Source organism: Tupaia chinensis, unplaced genomic scaffold, assembly GCF_000334495.1.
Source record: "Tupaia chinensis unplaced genomic scaffold, TupChi_1.0 Scaffold000197_1, whole genome shotgun sequence".
In the NCBI taxonomy this organism is placed as follows: Eukaryota; Metazoa; Chordata; class Mammalia; order Scandentia; family Tupaiidae; genus Tupaia; species Tupaia belangeri.
The window spans coordinates 6,435,584-6,456,656 of record NW_006159672.1 but is presented as its reverse complement, the minus strand read 5'-3'; the positions used below and the strand labels follow the sequence as shown (position 1 = coordinate 6,456,656).

Below are 21,073 nucleotides of genomic sequence, written 5' to 3'. Positions count from 1 at the left end.
CACAGTAAGGCAAGACCCTGTTGGGGGTACACGTGTGTCTCTTCCCTTTCTCTCTAATAACATTTTTTGGGATGTAAGTAACATATGTCCACATTAGCAAATTAATTCTGACTATTCATGAAAGTATTAATACTTCATTTTGTTTCCTGGCCCTCCTCTCCAAGGAGGTCTTGTCATTATTTTCAATGTAGTCAGTTGAGTAAAGGTGATCTTAAGCCTCAAACATTTGCACGTGGCTCTGGATTATGTTTTTAAAACTACAGCACAAGGGAGGGAATATGCCTTTGGAGGGCACCATGGGATTTAGCTGGAGTAGAAAGGGTATGTGTGTAGTGAGGAAGTGAAATACAAGCTTCGTTCCAGGACTGGTCATACAGACCCTGGCTTCCTTACTGCAGTCAATCTGCCCTGTTTTCTTTTTCTTTCTTTCTTTCTTTCTTTTTTTTTTTTCAAGAGGTTTTTGCTATAGGGCACGTGTGCTCACCAGATAGACAAAGAGAGACAGAGAGACAGAAAGCGAGAAATCACCCCCTAGGGGGGATGGCCATGCCGCCATCCCTTCTCCTCTATTCTCCTCTCGGGATCTTGGGCATACACGCACACGCGCCCAGCGTGAGCTTAAGCCACTGGATCCAGACTCGAACCGCGGTCGACTAAGTGGGAGTCCAGCAACATAGCCATTATGCTAACTGCTGGTCCCAATCTGCCCTGTTTTCAATCCTCCTAGGTTTGACCCCACATCTCTTAGTGCTCAGTAGGGGATGACTCGATGGATGATTGGGACTTATAAGGAGGAGCCAGCATCAAGAAATAAAAATAAACCAGAGTGGATCATTACTTCTGGCTCTCACTTTGTATTTACTTCAACATGAATTTAAAAGTTAGCTCTGACAGGCATTTAATTGTGAAACAATCCACTTGTCCATTCCCCATCTTTCCCTGGCTCCAAATGCCTCACCTCTTCCCCTAGACTCTGCAATGGTCCCCAGTGAACACCTAATCCAACTAATCACATTCAAATTCCATTGCCTGATGCTCTAAGAATGGTCATGCTTCCACAGTGGTATTCTCCCTTACTGCCAATCACCATCAGACGACCTATGATCAGATGACTAGAATTGCTCCCACCTGCTGCTCCCAACTATCCTGGTGAGCCAGAGCCAAAATCCATACGCTGCCTTCCTATTGATGCCACTTCTTCTGCAGGTCTTGTTTGATGTCACCATCAAGAGGAGGAGTTTCTTCCCTATAACAAGTTTTCTTGCCTTTTTTTTTTCATAGAGGTTTTTGGTATAGGGTGTGAGCACTTGCCAGACAGAGAGAGACAGAGAGACAGAAAGCAAGAAATCACCCCCCCCCAAGGGGGGATGGCCATGCCAAAATCCCTTCTCCTCCACTCTTCTCTCGGAATCTCAGGCACGCACGCACACGCGCCTGGAGTGAGTTTTAAGCCACCGGGTCCGGGACACAAACTGCGGTCAACTACGTGGGAGTCCAGCGATGTAGCCATTACGCTAACTGCTGATTCCCTCTTGCCTTTTGCTTTTTAAGTTCATAGGCATCCACATAGCTCTGCCAGGGTTACTATGAAAAACAGGAGTTCCTATCTGCTCGATCTACTCTCCAGAAGCAATTACTTTCTTCTTACTGTTTTCTTTTAGTATTTACCTCCATATCTCTAAAGTTTATATTGCTACTTCTTGGTTTTTCAGCTTTCAGCATAAACTATTGATTTTTCCAGTGGAAAAAAGATGAGGATTTAACTGCCTTACACTATTTCCTCTTCATCCACATGTCACACACCCCCCAGCCCTGACACCCTCTTCTCAATATAGGATTTTTACTTAATAACCAGTATATACATTATTCTAACTTAAAAAGTTTCCTTATACCACAACTACTTATTATAATTACATTTCTCTTTCTTTTTTTTTTTTTTGTTTTTGTTTGTTTTACAGTTTTTTGTTTTCCCTGGAGCTCATTCCTGCCTTATTTTCTTGTTGAGATTCATCTGTCATCTGTCGGTGTTTGTAAGTGAATGGAAAGGGCGTACACTCCTTACACCCAGGAAGCCAGATTGCCCTCTGCTGAGAGACCAGCAGACCTTGGCTCCTGGAGGAGACAACGGACATTCATGGTCTGAACTCTCTGCTCCCCACCCTCACGAGAGGTGGTATGTTCAAATCCGTTCTTACGTTTCCTGGGTCCAGGATCCATTGTTTTGGTAGTGTTTCCTTGTAGAAGCTTTCTAAGGAAGGGTACAGAGGACATGATTTTTTAAAGGATCTTACATATCTGATATATTGCTATTATTTTTCCCTGCCTGAATAATTTAGAGACTGGTTAGATGGGAATTCTGCATAGAAATTTCCGGTCTGTCAGAGATTAAGGACACAGCTGTACCACTTTCTGCCCCCGGCAGAACACTAGGAATTGAGATAGCACTTGGATCCCTACTCCCTTTAGCTGGGACTCTCCCTCTTCTTTCAGAGTCGCCATGCAGGGGGTCCTCAGTGGCTGGCTCTTTATGTCCCCACCTTGCTCAGTCAGCAGGTACATGCTCCAGGGAGGGCCTGATCTCAGGGGAAGTGTCTTTTCATGGCTGGCCAGAAGACCCTTTTTCTAAGGGGCTCCAGGAGGCACATCCCCGTGTCAGCAGGTACTCTGTGCACATCCCACTCCCCTAGCTCAGCATGCTCTTCCTGTTGTCCCTTCCACTGCTCGCTCTTGCTCACTCGTCACACTTCTGACTAAATGTCGCTTTTTCAGAGCTGCCTATTCTTGGCTCCTCATCTCCATCAGGCCCCTTGGAATGGTCTGCTTATAACCACATCTTCACTTCAGACCCTTTCCATTTTTCCCACTATATGTTTGTGTATTTATTCCCTCAAGTCTGCAAGCTCCACCAGGGCAGAGCACAAGAGTGTGTTGTTTATCATATGTCATGTGCCGTGTCACATGTTATGTGTCATGTGTTACATATTACATGTAGTCAGGGTCTGAAGCCCACTGATAGTGTTATGTCCTGGGTGTGTAGGCAGATTGTCTAATCTCTCTATGCCCCCACCTCTTACTAGAGATAGGTGGGCCATGGGGAGTTGTGAGGACCCACCTTACAGTGGGTCACAATGCTAGTCACGGAGGGGTTCCTGGTCAATGGCAGGTGTGACTGTCGGCTGCTTGTGGTGTTGTTATTCCCACTGCTCTTATCCTTAACCTGCACACTGACACCCTCTCCCCAGGGGACTATGTACATTAGCCATAGCACCCAGAGCAGCACATAGGCAAAGGTTTGTAGAGTGATTTAATGAATGTCCCATGAAGAGCACCTGCTGAGATAGAATCTTTTAAAGCCAAGTACGGTTATCCTTTCAAACTCAGGTCAGACATCGGCACTTCTGGGCCAGTGCTGACAGATGTACTCTGGATGGACTTAAGAGACAACACTGCCATGGCCAGATGATCAGGCCCAGCCTCTAGGGCTTCAGGCTCATGGCAGCTCTGCCTTGCCAGTTCTGGGCTCTTCCAAGGCAATTCTTTGGACGATGACTTTCTTAGTGCCTTTCTGACCTGACAGGACCCCTGCATCCTCGTTCTCAGGCCTTGATCCACAACATCACTGTGTCCAATGCCTAGAACATGGATCCTGATGGCAGAGATCAAGTGTGACTACTCATGTCTGTGTCTCTGAGACATGGCAGAGGACCCAGCCCAGCAGCATACCTCCAGCATTCCAGGAGCTGAATGGAAAGGTTTCAACTCAGCTTCACATCTGGGAAGCAGATCAAGCCTCTGCAGAGCCTGGCAGATGCTGGTTCTTGAGAAGGAAACTAACACCGTGGTCTCAGCACTCTGCTCTCTACCTTCAGCCCGTGCAGGAGGGCTTCCAGGAAGACGGGCTCTTGGGAAGACCCACGGCTGTGCTGGGAGCAGCCTTCATGAGGAAATGGAGCAGCAGCACTTCGGAGTTCTCCACACAGCTGGCCAGCCAGCCCCCGAGTGCACTGGAAGTGCACCACCACTGCCCACACAGAACTTCTTGTCTGAAACGTTGCTGCTAGAGGTAGAAAGGGCACCAAAAGCAGAGATGGCACCACTGCCCAACAAAGGAAACTGTGGTCTGAAAATACCACAGTACCGGACGTCCATGCTCATGTGGCACTCAGAGATGAGCTCTGCAGGGAAGTGGGCAGCTCAGACCCAGGAGAGCTGCTCACGTGTCCAGGATGATTTGGGCTCCTCCCATCTCCCATCCCAAACCTTGGAACACTGACATTCTCAGTAGGGCTGATACTGCATCTGGGACCTAGGGGCGGTGGGAATACTGCGGGAGGGACATTTTTGCTCAGGGTGATGCACCATTTTCTTTTCCTCCTCATTCAATTCCTGCACCCCAAACCAGGACAGAAAAAAATGGTAGTTATTTCCTCTACAACCTCCCATTCCTTCTCAGACATGCAGCTTGACTGGACAGAGCACTCCTAGTCCCCAGAAGAGCCCTTGGCCTTTGTCAAGGAGATCTGGCTCCCAGGTCCCCTTCCTACCTGCCAGCACACGAGCCCCTTTCAGAAACTCCTGTCAGCCTTCCTGCCCCATCCCGGGCTTGGTCAGTCTAACTCTCCAGCCTCTCCTGACAGTCACTAAAACAGCTCCCTGCCTTGGGTTCTAATGTGAGTGACAGTAACGAAGTTCACGAGCCTCTCAGGCCTCAGGCTCTTCTTCTGCTCAATGGGAACAATCACAGGTCACACAAGAATTAAGACAGCTATGGTGAAGTGCTCAGGCTAGCAGGCACTGAGAGCTCTGCAGTGCCTCTGCTGTGTAACTGTGACCCTTTGCATCACTATTCCTTACCTCATGCTCTGGGGACACTTTGGCTGTTGTTTCTCATGGGTTCCAAGCAGGCCCACTAGTAGTTACACGCCTTGGTCAGCCCAATGCCAATGGTTACACACCTGGGTCAGCCCAACGCAGCAGGTGCATACCAGGGTCTGCCGGCATAGAGAACGTGAAGCAGAGTGCCTCCACGGTCCAGCTCAGAGAACCCCTGACAGCTGGTGGTGTCCCATTCTGAACACTGATAAATGAGAAGCCTTACTCCCAGTGACAGCAGGAGGAGCCACATTTTATGTTTTCCCAGGCAACTTTTTAATCACCTAAGAAAAACCACATAGAACTTGGCCCACCTCACCATTTCCTGTTTTTTTCTGTGGTGACTGTAGCACCTGTACCTTCTATTTTCCTGCCAAATCACGTGGAGCCATATGAAGCCACGTGGACTCGTATGAAGCCACATGGTGCAGCTGTGCATCTTGCTGCCTTCCGCAAGGAAAACTGCTCGGGAAACACACAACTTTGCCTTGCCTGGTGCTCACAGAGAACCAGAGCACCCGTGACCCAAACCCTGCCCAGATACGGGCCGCTCATGAATGCCAGCGGCACCTGTGAGCAGCACCCTTCCTAGAGGCCACTCGACTTAGTCCTGTGGGTAAACAGATTTACGTGGGTCTGGGACAGCTGCACTCCAAGGCCCGGCCTGCAGCCAGAAAACACCTCGCATCTCCTTAGAATGCATGGAGCCCGTGATAAAATTAACCTCGTGGCAATTGTTTTCCCACCCGTTTGATAGCCCAATGTCAGCTCATCTGTTAGAGGGAAATAAAAAAGTCAAGTCTAAATGTATAAAAAATTATGATGGAAGTCCTAAATAAAGCAGGGGACTGCAAGCTTATTGAGTCAAAAATCAATCAATCAATGAGGGAGTGGATTAGGAGCACCTCATAAGCCCCAAAGAAATAATTTGCCCAAACACTGGGATTTAACAGTGGAGGACCAAATTCCAACACTTTTAGGAAGTAAATAATGAAAAATCAATTCAAAGAAAAAACAGATCAAGAACCCTGGACTCTGACGTGCCGACACATTTATTGCTGAATACCATTTCTCGGCTGACCCGAAAACTTCGGAAGGTGTTTATTTACTTTCAACACCTTCCAGAGATCAATATTTTTAATTTGGATCCGAGTTATTATTTTTCACATCACAGCAGCGGGGAGCGGAGTAAAGTGGCTCATATTTTAGTGCTAAAAAGATCGATACGACAGTTTCACCTTCACTGCAGCCCCGGCCGCTGCCCGGCCGCACATCATCGCGTCCCGTGGGGGCTGCAGGTGCCGAGGCAGGGGAGCAGGTCATTACCCGCTAGCAAAGCAGACAGCCCGTGATTTAGCTGAGCACGAAGGGCCTGGTGCCCTCGGAAAACCAATCTTGCTCTTCTCACTTTATCAGGCCTGTCTCGACCCACAGGCAGGGCGAAGGAGGCAGGGAGACAGAGGGGTCTGGACAGGGGAGGGAGCCACTGCCTAAGGCAGATTAGTTCCCTCATCATAAATGCATTTGCCTTTCCTTCCCCTTCCTTGGATCAAAGAACATCAGTAAACTCCATTAATTTTCTATAAATTTCTCCTAAAATCTTATTTAGGAGAACAGAGAGGGGGAAGGAGCACACCACAGAGGAGAGGAGAACAGGAGAAGGGGGAAGGCATCACAGCCCCGGAGGGAGCACAGCCTCCTGTCCCCATGGAGAGCATAGGGCCATGCCCAGGGTGTGTGGCGAGGGCTACTCTGAGCAGACTCCAGGAGCAGGGGTGTCTACGAGTCACAATGTGTGGGGCAAAGAACCTTTACTAGAAATGGAGCAGCTGACACACCCACTTGAACCTTTAGGAAGTCTCTTGAATGAGAAGCCAGGCCCCACTCTGCAGAAGAGAAGCCCAGACCTCTTCTGGAAAACTGGGAAGCCACCAAGGCAAGAGCAGAGTCGAACTTTCACCTGCGCCATGACAACTCTACTTTCAGCTGTACAAAAGGCAGCACAGAGGGGAAGAGGAAAGGAGCAGCCACATGGGAGGGTGGGAAAGGAATGAACCCTCAGCATGGAGGGCCCGGGAAAGGCAAGAGTTGGTTTGGTAGTGAATGGCAGTGAGGCATCTGTGATGGTCCTCCCAGAGGGCCTCCCAGAGGGCCTCACAGGCCCGCGGTTCTGCTTCCAGAGCCCCAGGTGAACAGATGGCATGGCTTACTCAGTGGATGAAGCTAACCTGGGTGCAAGAGGGGCCTTTGGTCTTGCCTGTGGAGCTGCTCCACATCACTGGTTCTGCTGTTAGACCTGGTGGGCACCGAAGCCCGACCCTCCTCCATGAGGAAGTGGAGGTCAAGGTGACCCTTGCTCACTGCCTCAGCTTGCTGCTGCCCAGAACCATCTAGGTCACAGAAGCCCTAGACTCAGGCCTGCCCAAGCCCTCAGTGCTGCCCCACAATGCCCCAATCCCCACTGCATGCCAGTCAAGACTCCTGGGGAAAGCAAATGCAACTGGGGTCCCAGTAGGTACCATAGGCTCTCTCTGTTCTGAGCACTCGGTCTAGCGAGCCCTGCTGCCACAGCAAGATCTGTGCATGTGCTTCCCAGACACCAGAGCAGCTCTGGAAGATCAGGGTCTGCTCTATGCCGGGGTGGCCCAGGAAGTAGCTGCCAGCACTGGGCCTTCAGCAGCCTTCCTGCCATGCTTACAGACCAAGGCCATTAGGTGAGCATCAGCTGGGCATCCTTGATAAAACCAGCCCTGAAGCAGTCTCGTGCGTCTGGCTTTATACTAATACACATGCTATTCCAGACTGTCTTCGGTACTTGCATGTTAAAAAATTATCTTAGGGCCAGCCTCAGTAATGCAAGCAATAGGCACCACTGCATGAGGTGTGGGCCACATGGGAGGGCCGGGTTCACATCAGAGCTAATCTGAACAGGTTGGACATGGTAGCATGCACCTGTGATCCTGGCTAATTGGAAGCCTGGGGCAGAGGATACCAACTGTGAGACCTGCCCCCGAACCCTCCTCTTTCCTCCCTCTAGCTTCTTCTCTTCAGTTCTCCCTCTCCTTCACGCTCCCTGACCTTCATTTAAATAAATAAATAAAAGGGCTCCGAAACTCCTGGCAACCATCACTGCCTCACTGTATTCCCTAAGGCCTGCTCCACCTGTTAGCTGCACCCCCAGCCTCTTCCCTCTGCCTGAGGGCAGGTGTGGCCAAGGAGAGGGACCTCAGAGGCTGCTCCTTGCACCTCCACCAGTCCCCTTCTGCCTGGGTCCTGAGCAGTAAACAGAGGATAGGTGTGAACAGGGATGTGGCACCAGCCTGTGCCAGGCCATGCCTTCTCAGTCATCTTAATTGTAACAGCACATAAACCTCTTTTGCTCTAACTTTGGGCCAATTTTAAGGCATGATTTTTCCAAATTTCCTCTATTTGAATGAAGGAAGACCACATGGAGAAGAAAACCTTTTTCCCTCACACTCTGACCATGGTCTTTAGAAAACGGTCTCCAGGACCAGCAGATGGAGTAATGCTTATGTCACTGGACTCTCATGTAGTCGACAAAAGTTCAAGTCCCTGATCTGGAGACTTAAGCTCATGCCAGGCGCATGTGCATGCATGCCCAAAATCCTGAGAGGAGAACGGAGGAAATGGGATTGCAGTGTGGCCATCCCCTCACCCCGGGGGGTGGGGGGGATTACTCACTTTCTGTCTCTCCAGAGAGAGCATGTGCCCTATAGCAAAAATCTCTCCTAAAAGAAAAAAAAGAAAAAAAAAAAAAACCAGAAAAGAAAATAGGATATCCAATCAGGCCAGCTCGGCACTCACAACTCCACACCAATGCCTTCTCCTCGTTGTGCTACAAAACGGCAAGAAAACCAGTGACACAGCTACTCCTATTCCAGCAAGAATGCTGTTTAACCAGCTGAAGATCTGAGAGGCCTCATAGAAGGGGAAGACCTGTGTGGTCCTTGCCCTGAGGGCCTTCCTCACAGAGCCCTCTACTGGCTGTGTGACCCCAGAGGGACCAGAGCCCTGAGGAGGGCCTGCAGACATGTCCCCCTCCCAGGAGGAGCCCTGTGATAAACGAGCTCAGCATCTTGGACAGGAGGTCACTAAACAGAGAAGGGAAGATGCAGTGGCCCCTGGCACCCTTCACCAGTCCCCATGCCCCCCGTGAAATGTGCCACATTAAATGCAGCCCAACCTCTTCTTTGGCTTCCCAGTCAGAAAAGTGACTGGCAGAGCAGTGACAGACAACTCACACTACAATGCTTTCACTCCTGCAGTAAAACAAGACAACGGAGAAGTTATATGAAAATAAACTTGCAATTTCTTCCTCATTTAGCCATTTTTGAAGCCAGAGTATAGGAAAGCCGTTACCTCTATGTCCTCCTATCGATATTCAAGCTTTTCAGGCGGTAAGTGATGCGTTTTCCATGCTCTTCTGCGTGGCCGGGTAAATTGGACACATGATTTCTGTGCTGTTAGAACGTCTGATCAATAGACACTTGGACAGCCTTGGAAAACTTCACCCAGACACTTCCTCAGTGTCGAGTCTGTGCGGGTGAGTGTGCTGGGGTCACTGTGAAGCTTAACTGAGATCTCCTGGGAGGTGCTGCTGGTGAAATTCCCAACACTAGGAGGGAAGCACCTCCCAAGACGCAGAGATGACAGGCTGAGACCAGGAGCAGGTGCTCTGGGGAAGCTATTTCAGGGTGAGGAGGTGTGATCTCTCCTCTGGATTGACTGATGCTCAGGTGTCATCAGGACTGAGGTTTGTCACTTCTGCATTGTTCAGGAGGGCACAGAGCTCAGGTTTCAGCTTGGGCACCTCCTCCAGGGACACTCCGCCCCAAGCCTGGCCATCTCACCAGTGCTCAGCCCAGTGTACACTCACCCTAAGGATTCCTGATCAGCAGGACACCACCACTCCTCTCTGTGCTGCGGGGACTGGTATCATCTGAGGGAAATCCCAGCTCCCTATGAATACCGTCCTTGTAACCGAGAAGGTTTCTCTTAGCTGTTTGAGTTGATTTATTTATTCCACGAAGGAGAGAGACAGAGATACAACACCCAACAGACATTGTGATCCACTTTCCAGCTTCAGCCAGCCCTGGATCAGAGGCATACACTCAGGGAGGCCTCCGGATATGAACCGGCAACCTTCCCATATGGGTCAGACTTACAGGGCACTGTTTTACGGTTGAGTTGCTATCCGGTCCCTCTTAACAACTCCTTTTATTTTTTTAGAAAGAGATTTTTGCTATAGGGTGCATTTGCTCACCAGAGAGAGACAGAGAAAAACAGAGAGACAGAAAGCAAGAAATCACCCCCCACCCTTCCAGGGGGAATGGCCATGCCGCAATCCCTTCTCCCTCAGGATCTTGGGCACACACTCACACACATGTCTGGCATGAGGTTTAAGCTACCGAGTCCAGGACTTGAACTGCAGTCCACTATGTGGGAGTCCAGTGACGAAACCATTATGCCATCTGCTGGTCCCTCTCTTAATTACTTCTGTATAAATCATTTTTCTGACAAAGTCACGGATTCAAGTCACATGTCAAGTTATGATGTGGATCTTACATATGGATTCAATTACTGACTCAAATGATTTACAGAGGGCTATTCTCATTCTCATCAGACTGCCCAAGGTATTTGGGATACGATGTCCTCGTGGGGCAGCTCTACTGCAGCAGAGAGACAGGCACAAGGTGATGAACATAACATCCACAGAAACACACGATCACTGGGAAGCAGGAGGCCATTCAGGAGAAGAGGCAAGCAGGAAGGAAGAAGTATCCGGGCAGAGCTCTCCCAGGAAGGGAGGGAAGGACAGCCAAGAAGGGAGGGCCACGCAGAGGCCCAGAGTTGGGAAGGGCTGAGGGAGAACAAGGGATTTTGGGAGGGCCATCCTGGAGGGTTGGGCACCACAGGAGGGTTAACAGATTAGTGGGTGCTGGTCTGCTTTGCTGTGCTTTCCACATATCCTACGAGGAGCAGGAATCCTGTAGACGAGAAGACTCTTGCTGCTTTTCTGCCCCAATGTCCAGGGCCCCTAACAATGGATCTGCTCCCAGAAGCATGGGTTCCACATCACCAGATGCCCCACCAGGCAGTGCCTGGAGGGGTGGCACATGGAGGTGTGCAGGAAGCAGGCAGGTGAGGGCCCCAGGGCAGGGGCCACACACCACGAGGTCACCTGGCATCCGGAGAGGTCTCCATCCCACTTCGGGGAACACTGCTGTCCACTTCTTCATGTCTTCATTCCACCAATTCCTGACTACAACGGACCTGCACTGTACACGTTTACCTTCTTCTGTAAAAGAACCTCATGTCTTATTTGCCGTGGGACTTGAAGGCAGTTAGCCTTAACACTTGCTGATGATGTAAAATGGGAACTTCTTAGTTCTTCTGGGCTAACACAAAATATGACTGGGACATTAAAATGTGGAAGACGGCCCTAACACCAAATGCACTTACACTCGACACAGACGGCACTGTACCTTGTCTTTCCTTGGGGAAGGGGTGGTGCAGTCCCTGCCGCATACCTGCAACCAGATGACATCAGAGTCCTCACACGGCACAGACCCCGAGGTGCCCCTCTCTTGGGCCTTGTGCCCTGCAATTCTACGAACCCCTCAGGCAACCCCAGACAGGGGTCTAGGCCTGAGAGAATGGATGCTGTAGGGGCACAGCATCTACCCAGCAGTCCCTTCCTCCTAGAACTCTTTCTTCACCACCATATAGCTTCCGGCACGCTGCTCACCCGTGCTCCCTCCCGTCTTCCTGACTACGTCCTGGATGAACCTGCTTTATCGTTCCAACTCCAGATGCTGAAGGTCCAGGCTCATCCCCTCTGGAGCAGGCCCTGGATATCTCACCCAATCCACGGCTTTAGACACATGTCCTGGCTCCTCCCGCCCCCAATACCACTCTGCCCCAACTCGTTCACTAAGTCAAAACATATTTATTGAGCACTCAGTTTATGTTGGGTGCAATTTCAGCCTCCATGGCCAGAGCAGGGAGGAAAAAGCCTCTGTCCTCAGAGAGTTTGAACTTGGGGGAGGAGGACCGTCAATAAGCAGAAAACGAATACTGAGCACATTAAGGGTGGTCACTGCTAGGCAGAAAGGTCTAGGAGCATCTTTGGGCTCAGGGACACAGCCTGTTAGTGGCCACCATCCTATCCAGCTCATATTTGACTGTGCCCACACCCTGGGCCGGCATCCTCCGTCCTCACAGTGATGAACTCTTCAAACCAGTTCCCACAGACAGGACAGGGATCCGAAGAAGAGATTTACTTCCCTGATGGTAGGAAAGGAGGAGAGGAAGGCTGTCCAGAGACAGCCAGCAAGGGGAACAAGTTTGTTTTTTGAGTCTCTGCACAGATCACATGAGCCTCCTGGTTATAATAACGGGTACGTATGCTTGTGAGTAAATAAAACTGAATACCATTTTAAAATATAAAAATCACCTTCTGAGCATCGCATGTAAGAGACACTTGGGCCATGAGACGCTGCGTTGGCGCCATCTCCTGGTTATGATGGTCACTTGCAGGTTGTCTGCCTCTGCCTGGAAGGCCTTCCAGGCCATGTCCCCGCACCAATGTAAAAGGACACAAGCAGCAAACCCCCACCCACATGCTCATGAGCCAGATGCAGCTTCAGGTTCAGCTGCTTTCTGGGAACAGGCCACTACTTTCTGATCCCCATTAATACTCATGACAGCATTTATGTACAAGATAAATTCATTTCAATTTCCTTTTTCAATTAATGGCCTATTATTTGAACCAGACTCAGCTGAAAATATTGCTCTGATACCATCAATCTTGTAAAAATTAAATTTTCCTCCCTCTGACAGCCAGAGGGCAGCAGGCTGGGGCAGGATGGTGACGGCCTGGCTGGTCATTACTGCTCAGCTCTGCCTGGAACCCCAGGGATGCCCCTCACCCCTTCAAAAACCACAGCACACTGAGGAGGACTGAGGGGGACAGTAGTCCAGCATGAAAAGTTGGTGCTGAGGGGCCTAAGGGCAACTACGACAGACTTAGTTACAAGATAGGAACGATGAATTCACATTTCCTCCGTGCCAGCTCTGGAATGAGTTCCAGAGTCTGGAGCATCCCTGACCATTTCCTACCCCCAGACAAGGCTGCCCACAGTCATCCAACCAGCTTAGCTTGAAGTCACCTTGGATGAGAACATGGCTATGGAGCAGACCAGGAGAACAGTGTTCCCTGGAAAAGGAAGCCAGGCCACAGATGCCACCCACCTCCCCCTGAGCTGAAGGAGAGTGCAGGGATGCACCCAGGACCTCCTGTGTGAACAGGTCTAAGGACACTTTGTTCTCAAGTCATCAGCCATCTCATTTCCTGCGCCTTGCACCCTTTCAGAAGCTTCAGATTGAAATTCAAAAATATGCATTGAACAGATCAGCATAATATTACTGTTAAATACTTTAAGGGACACACTGGACCAAGCTTCTCCAGGGGAGGGTGCATTCCTTTGTATTTCCTCCTGCTAGAACCACAGCATGTTCTTCTTCCACAGCAATGGAGCTGCGCCTCCCTTCACTGAACCCCTGGCATGGCATCTGCAGTAGTTACAGATTATTTTGGCATCTCATACATTTTGAAGATTTTTTAGTTTGTTCTTCATGCAAGTCAAAATATTTCCTGATTTCCTTTGTGACATCCTCTTTGATTTGTGAGGTTATTTACAAGTTGGCTTATTTCTCAGTATTTGAGAACTTTCTGTATATCATTTCATTCCCTTTAACTTAATTCCTTTTAGTCAGAGAATATCTTTTATATTATTTCAATTCCTTTAGATTTGAGAGGTTTTTCTGCACTCCAGACTCGAATGTCACAGTGAATGTGCCCTGCACACTGCCATGGCCAGGAGAGAGTCCTGGGAAGATGGGACAGCAAACCTAGACCCTATCTTGGACTGGGAATGGACTATGTTCCAGCGGCCAGGGTGGAAATGCCCATATATGCACATAAGCAGAGCCCTCAGAAAGGCAGATCTGAATACCCCACCGTGTCTGCTCTGGACCCATCCAAAACAAGCTTAAAAGTCAGCCTTAGAAGGTAGTTGCGGCTCTTGTCTATCTGAAAAAGTCTTTAAACTTATTTCACTTTCATTTTGAAAGATATTTTTGTGGAAACAGAATTAAAGTCTAACAGCTATTTTTCCCTTTCAGGTTTTTAATTGCTGTTGCTTCACTGTCAAGAGGGCTGCTCCTTCTGGTCTCTGCCCCTCACTCTGTGACATGCCTTCTGCCCACAGCTGCACAGCTGCACAGCTACTGCTGCACTGAAGCACCCCCATCATCAGAAAGCTCAGGCTGGTGGATAGTGAACCCCGGTCTATCTGCATATCAAGCAAGACAGGAGTGTCTCCATCTCCTATGGGAAAGCCTGTGCATTTCTCCATTCGGTTCTGTTCATTTTCATGTCTACGTAAGCTCGGATATCAGGGCCACATGTATTTGGGAGTGTTATGTCCTGTGAGGGGCTGACCTCTTTATTATTATGAAATGATTCCTCTTTATCCTTGCTTTGAGGCCTACTTTGATAATAATATAGCCATTCCTACTTTCTTTCAACTTGTGTTTGCATGGTATATCTTCTTTCATCCTCTTACTTTGGAAACAATTGTGTCTTTATAACTAAAGTCTGCAAAGAGTTGAGGGGCAGGGGCCGGCCAGTGGTGTGGTGGTTGAGGGTACTGGACTCCCACAGAGTCGACCATGGTTTGAATCCTGGACCTGGCGGCTTGTTGTCTCTCTCCCACTTTTTCCCTCTCTGATAAGAGTAAAACAAATAAATAAAGTTAAATAAAATATTTTTTTTAAAGAGTTGAGGGGTAATTCCCATGAAGAAGAGGTGACCAATAAGAGGCATGGAATGAGGTTTCAACAGCAGGGCAAACAGGAGAGGCAGTGAGCACAGACACTTCTTTTGAGGATAATGGGTAGCAAGGAAGACCTTTTTATACCGTGTTTTCAGCGATCTAATTATAATGTGCCATGGTATGGGTTTTTTTCATTCTGCTTGAAGACTGTTACAATAATTGGATCTACAGGTTTATAAATTTTATGAAATCCTGAAAAAAATTTCAGCCATTATTTCTTTAAACATGTGCTCTTTACTCCTCCCTCTCATTCTGGGAGTTTGGTTACAAATACATTGGACCACCCTTTTCAGTACTGTTTTTTCTTTTCCATGTGTTCCATTTTAAATAATTTCTATTGTTATGTCTTCAAGTTCAGCCATTTCTTTCTTTTCTTCTGCAGCATCTATTCCAACCAATGTACTTTTCTTTTTAGGTTTTGTCTTTTTCATCTGAAAAAGTCTCTCTTGGTAAAAAAAAAAAAAAAAGCAGGAAGATGAATCATAGCAGAGGAAAGCAAGATGGTCAAGGGATGCTGCCCTTTCATGTAAAGAACAGGCAAGTTTGGGGATAAGAGGAAGAAGCCATCAGGGAATAAGGCAGAAAAAAAGGAGAGGCCTGAGAGTGAGGTGACTATGTCCCGAGCACCAGGAAGAGGAGGGCCCTGTGGGCTCAGCATACCCAAGCGAGTTGGAAGTAAAGCCACCTCTGAATGTGGTAGCAGGTGGGCAGGAAGAAGTCTGGAGGCTTGAAGGAGCTGCAGAGAGTAGGAGAGGCAAGAGACCAAAGATACAGGATTCTGTGGACTCAGCTGGAGCTGAAGACCATGAACCTGTAGTTATGTGAACATCTCAGCAATAAAAAGACATAACTGGCATTAGATACTCCAAATTTAAAGACTGATAATTAGGTTATATCACATTCCCTAAGACAGGTAGGATCACATCTTTGCTCCACTGGATCTCTCTATGTGACTGGCAAATGGCAGCCAAGGACCTGCTCTCACTCCAAGGTCGCTGGGCAGGGAGACAAGCTGAAGAACAAGAACAAGACCCATACCATACCACAGGTGCCTGCAGGGAACATCCACCTTGTGGAGAACAGAGGTAAACAAGTACCTACAAATGTAACAATATGACAGCAGGGGAAGTGACACCACCAGGGGAACAGAAAGCAGGGAAACTAACCCAATTCAAGGGAGCCTAGGACTTTCCTAAAATGGGGGCTTAAGGCATGAGTCTCCAAACCAACTACAAGCTATTCAAAACCTATTAAACATCTCTTCTGAAAAGCTTCCCAAGCCCCCTCTCATGCACCTGGTACCTTGCATCCCCTGTGCCAGCTGCACTAGGGGAACTTGCTCACGTGTCCACTGTCCCACCAGACCAACAATTCTTGTAGAGGAGGGACAGACCTTTCTTAGTTCCACAGAAGGCTCTGGCCTACTCCCCTGTGCTGACTCCTGCAGGGCAGCCCCTATCTGAAACAGATCCCCCTCAGCACCCTTGGAGCAGACCTGAGGCCTGCTCAGGGGTCAAAAAGGGATGGGCCGAGCATAAAAGCTGGTCTGGAACAAGACGGCTCTGCAGAGCCTGTCCAGGTTTCAGTTCCATCTCTCACCTTTATGAGCCCTGGAGCCCCCGACTCTCTCTTTTATCTTCAAACACACTAAAGCCTTGGGTCTCCCTTTCTGTCCACTTCCCACCTCCCACTCAGACTCCATCTAAAGAAGCAACCAACAGCACCTGGGTAGAAACAGCCCTGAGGAAGCCCTTTGTGTCATGTTTTGTGAACATCCCTGCCTACTATGCCTGCCAGGCTGGCTGTGGACTCAGACCACCAAACTGGCAGCAAGAACGTAGCATCATTTTAATTCAGCCACGATCCACATTATGCTACTGACAGAGAACATTCAAACCAGTTCTCTTTACGTACTTAGAAGAAGGGCTGGCTTTAACAGACACTCAATATGTCTAACACTTACATCATGGGACAGAAGAGGACTTACTGTAAAATGCTCCTGGGATTTGTAGTTTTCATCCAAGTAGACTCGAGCCCTGTTATATTCTTTCATTGCATCACTTGATAACAGTTCTCTGGAAAGAAAAAAGTAAGTTCCTTGAGTAAAAAGCCACACAGACACCTCGCCATTTTACAGGTATACTCAGGAGGCACAAGGATGTAGTTCAAATACTGTTTTTTTACATCACCCTGAAAATACCACTAACCAACTGTGGAACAACAGAGGAAGGAAGCAGGGCAGGGAAGGAAGCAGAAATGAATGGTGGCAGTACCAACTAAGACCTACTGCATGTTCTTGGCAAACTGGGTGCAAGCCTGTCATCTGACTGCCACTGTGCAGCGCATGAGATGCTGGGACTCTGAGGCTCTCCAGGATGGTGACACTGACAACTCACCCAAAGTCAAAGGCCAAGGAAGCATGACTCCAAAGGGTGTGGGGCCTCTTGGCTGTTCATGTTTGGTTCTAACAGAGAAATAAGTTCCCTGGTAGCCATCGGCACAGGTTAGGGGCCCTCACTCACACATGCATCCCCAGAGTCCAGGCAGTTTCATCCTCATTCGCTCCTTACAGAAGCAGAGGTGAGGATAGTGGCCAAGCTGCCACGGCTTTACAACCATAAAGGAAGAGAAGGATCTCTGAATAGCCCATCAATAAATGGTTCCATCCTTTTCCATTCATCTTATTGGCCATATTTTATCAGGGAAGTTTAAATAGAGGACCGCTCCATAGTTTCTATAAAACATAGCAGGGAAGAAAGCCCCCACATACCCCTGGAGGCCTATCCATGGGAAAACAAGGAGTCTCCCTTATTCATCTGTGTGGCCCTTCCAATGAGGCAGTATACCGTCCCACCCACAGTCCCTCGGTTTTGAGATGTCAGGGAGGAAAGGACACAAGCATCATGTGATTTGTCCAATACATATGTCAGGAAGAAGAAATTCTGCGTCTAGGAAAAAAAAAAAAGAATGAGGAGAGGCAAGGCAGTATGACAAGCCTTGACAGATTCAAACTGATCCTTAAGTAACTTAAATGTTAAGTTACAAACATGAACATGCTTGAAGGGAAGAAAACAAGGTTCAAGCACTACACAAAATAACAGCCTTCATATCTGATATCACATGCAGAAGAGCAAAAAATGTGACCCATAGTCACATGAAAAAGCAACCAAGAGAAACAGACCTAGAAGGGACAAGAATGATGAAACAGGCTGAAAATCTTAAAGCAGATGCATAAATATGATCAAAGATTTAAGGGGAAACAAACATATTGAAGAAAGAAGCTACAAAAAACAAATGAAACATCTAGAGCTGACAAATACAATAGCAATTAAATTCACTGGATAGGCTTAAGAGCAGATTAAAAAGTGCAGAAGAAAAGATCAGTGACTGAAAGATACAGCAACAGAAACTAACAAAATTGAAGCAAAGAGGAAAAATGAACTGAAAAAAATGAAGAGTGTGAGGGATCTGCTGCAGGACAAAATCAAGCAGTCTAACATCAGGAAGTCGAAGTATGACAACAAAAAAGAAGGGAAGGGAAGAAAAGGAGTAGTATTTATAGAAACAAGAAACAAACTTTTTCTAAATCTGATTAGAACTAAACCTGCAGACTGAAAAAGCTCAAAGAACTTCAAGAAGGATAAATGTAAAGAAAATGAAACTAAAGTACAGCATAATCGAGTTGTTGCAAACCAGCTATAAAGACAAAAATCTAACAGTCAGGAGGGAAAAAAGGCACATTATATACAAGAAAATTAAGATGAGAACAATGGTGGAATTCTCATCAAAAACAATGCAATACAGAAGACAATAGAATGATGATATCCTTAAAGTAGTAAGAGAAAAAAAATTGACAAGCTAGAATTCTATTTCCAACAAAAATCTCTTTCAAAAATGAAAACAAAGACCTCTTTCTGACAAACAAAAGCTGAGAAAATTCATCGGCAGCTGACTTGTGCTGAAATAAATGTTAAAAGAAAGTTCTTCAGGCTGAAGGAAAGTCATACCAGATGAAAACCAGAATCTACACCAAAGAGAGAAGAGCACTGAAAATAATTGCTATTTTTCTTACTTCTTGATGTTTGTAAAAGAGAACTGTTTAAAATCAGAATAGCAACGACGTATGCGAAGTAGAAGGTAAGCAGGAGTAAAAGTACACATACAACAACAGCATGAGGGTGGTAGAGGAATGGAAGTACTCCCTTGGAAGGTTCTAGAACGAAACATGAACTAGCATTATCAGACATTCTCTCTGCGGGAGAGGGCAGCTTCCTACATGCTTCATGTCTACCTGCGTTTCCTCTTTTAAGTGAAATGCCCAGCTTTCTAACTGCTGTTGCTTTCATTTTCTTGCTGACATGCAGGAGCCCTTTAATTATTTAGATACTAATTCTGTTAGTAAAGCTTGCTGCTGATCTCCTTTTCCCATCTTTTTATTTTGCTTGGAGTGCCTTTCAGGAAATAAGTGTTTTGTTTTAGTATGGCCAAGGATAACAATCTTATCCTTTTTACACCTTACATAAAATCTCTCCCTAAAGCAAAGTTGTAAAGCTATTCTCCTTTATGTCAGTCTCAGAACTCTCATCTTGCCTTTCACATTTCTATAATTAATACAACTAAAGCTCGTTCTTACGTAGCGTGTGTGAGAAGTGGCTGTGTATGATGTGAAGTTGGGGTCTGATTTGACTTTTCCCAGCACAGGAAGCCAGGGCTCTTCTGCCCTGACCCAGTCACCCTCTGTGATACACCAAGTAGCAGCCGCTAAGATGGCTGGGCTTCCCTCTCTGTTTGATCCATGCATCTGTCCCTGCACCACCACTCAGTTTTCACTGCTCCATAAGCAGCCTGTGGTCTATTGGGCAGGAACATGGAACACCACTGTTTTTCTTTAGAATTATGTTGGTTCTTTTTGGTCCTTTGCTTTTCTATAATAATCTTAGTATCAGTTGGTTGAGTGTTAAAAAAAAAAAAAAAAAAAAAAAAAAAAGGTCAGGCCAGCCAGTGGCACAGTGGTTAAGGTGGCTGTATCGCACATGGCTGGCTTCATGGTTCAAGTACCATGCCTGATGGCTTGAAAAACATGACAGGCACATGTGCATGCATGCCCAAAAGCTCAAAAGGAAGGAGAAATGAAGAAGGAATTGTGGCATGACATCTCCGTGAGGTACCATCTCTTATGCATGTACACATGTTCTTTATAGCAATTTTTTTTAAAAATGTCATTAAGATTTTGGTTAAAACTGCATTAAAATGATAAGATTATCTGGGGAAATCTTGGCTTTTTTTAGCAGGTGAAAAGAACCTTGAAAAGAACCTCTTTGTCACCAGGGGCTTCCTTGTGTGGTGGGAGTTTAGCATGTATGGCTATGGCCCTCCAAAACATCTGGTACCTGAGCAGTGAGGACTACACTAGGGTGACAGCAGCTGGCACTGTCTGAAGGCTCATTCATCCTCCTGATGGGCACCAGGCTGAGAGGGTACAAAGACTGTCCATGAACCAAGACACCAGCAGGTGGCCCCAGCAGGTGGTTTGGCTTCCTGGCAGCACAGAGGCGTTCTGTGACAGCTTCAGGAGTCATGAAGCAGTGCCTCTGCTGCACTCTGTTGGCTGAAGCAGTGATTGGATATCAGAAACCAGGAAAGGAGACAAGACCCCCCCTTTCCATGGGAGGCATCAAGGCTACATAGGAACGGACACATATTACAGGAGTTATTCTCAGGGTCCCTTGGAACTGTGCTACCCACCATGATAGTACAACTGTCCTCTGTATTTTTTCTTATATATCTTTACTTTGTATTATATTATTACAGAATAATAAAAATATCTTTTATTACATTCATTCCTAGTAACCTTGAGGTTTCTGTCATCATCGTCAATGAGATTTTTAGAGATTTAGGAGGCAAGAGCTCTAACTGATGTTTCCTTTACAAAAAGCCCTTTTTCCCATATTTCCTTTATTCAAAAACTATAATACCAGGACCAGAAGATGGCATAGTGGTTATGCTGCTGGACATGACTGACTGCAGTTTGAGTCCCAGACTTGGCAGCTTGAAATTCATGTCAGGTGCATGTGCATTTGTGCCCAAAATCCCAAGAGGAGAAGGGATTGCGGCACAGCCAATCCCCCTGAGGGTGTGCTTTCTCACTTTCTCTCTCTCTGTCTCTCCAGCAAGCATATGAGACCCATAGCAAACAAACAAACAACAACAACAAAAGCCCAACTACAATGCTATTTACTTTAAATTATATTGCAGGGCCCAGCCATGGTAGTGTATGCTGG

General features: G+C 47.3%; 1 protein-coding gene across 2 annotated transcripts in view; it reads right to left on the bottom strand.

Annotated features, from left to right (window-relative positions):
* Nucleotides 1-21,073, bottom strand: part of INPP5A (inositol polyphosphate-5-phosphatase A) — a 198,869-nt gene that overhangs the window by 140,508 nt on the left and 37,288 nt on the right. For both annotated transcript variants that reach the window (XM_027771238.1, XM_027771239.1), the window contains exon 3: nucleotides 16,780-16,867. In XM_027771238.1, the coding sequence (XP_027627039.1) occupies nucleotides 16,780-16,867 (88 nt within the window). The remainder of the gene's footprint in view (nucleotides 1-16,779; nucleotides 16,868-21,073) is intronic.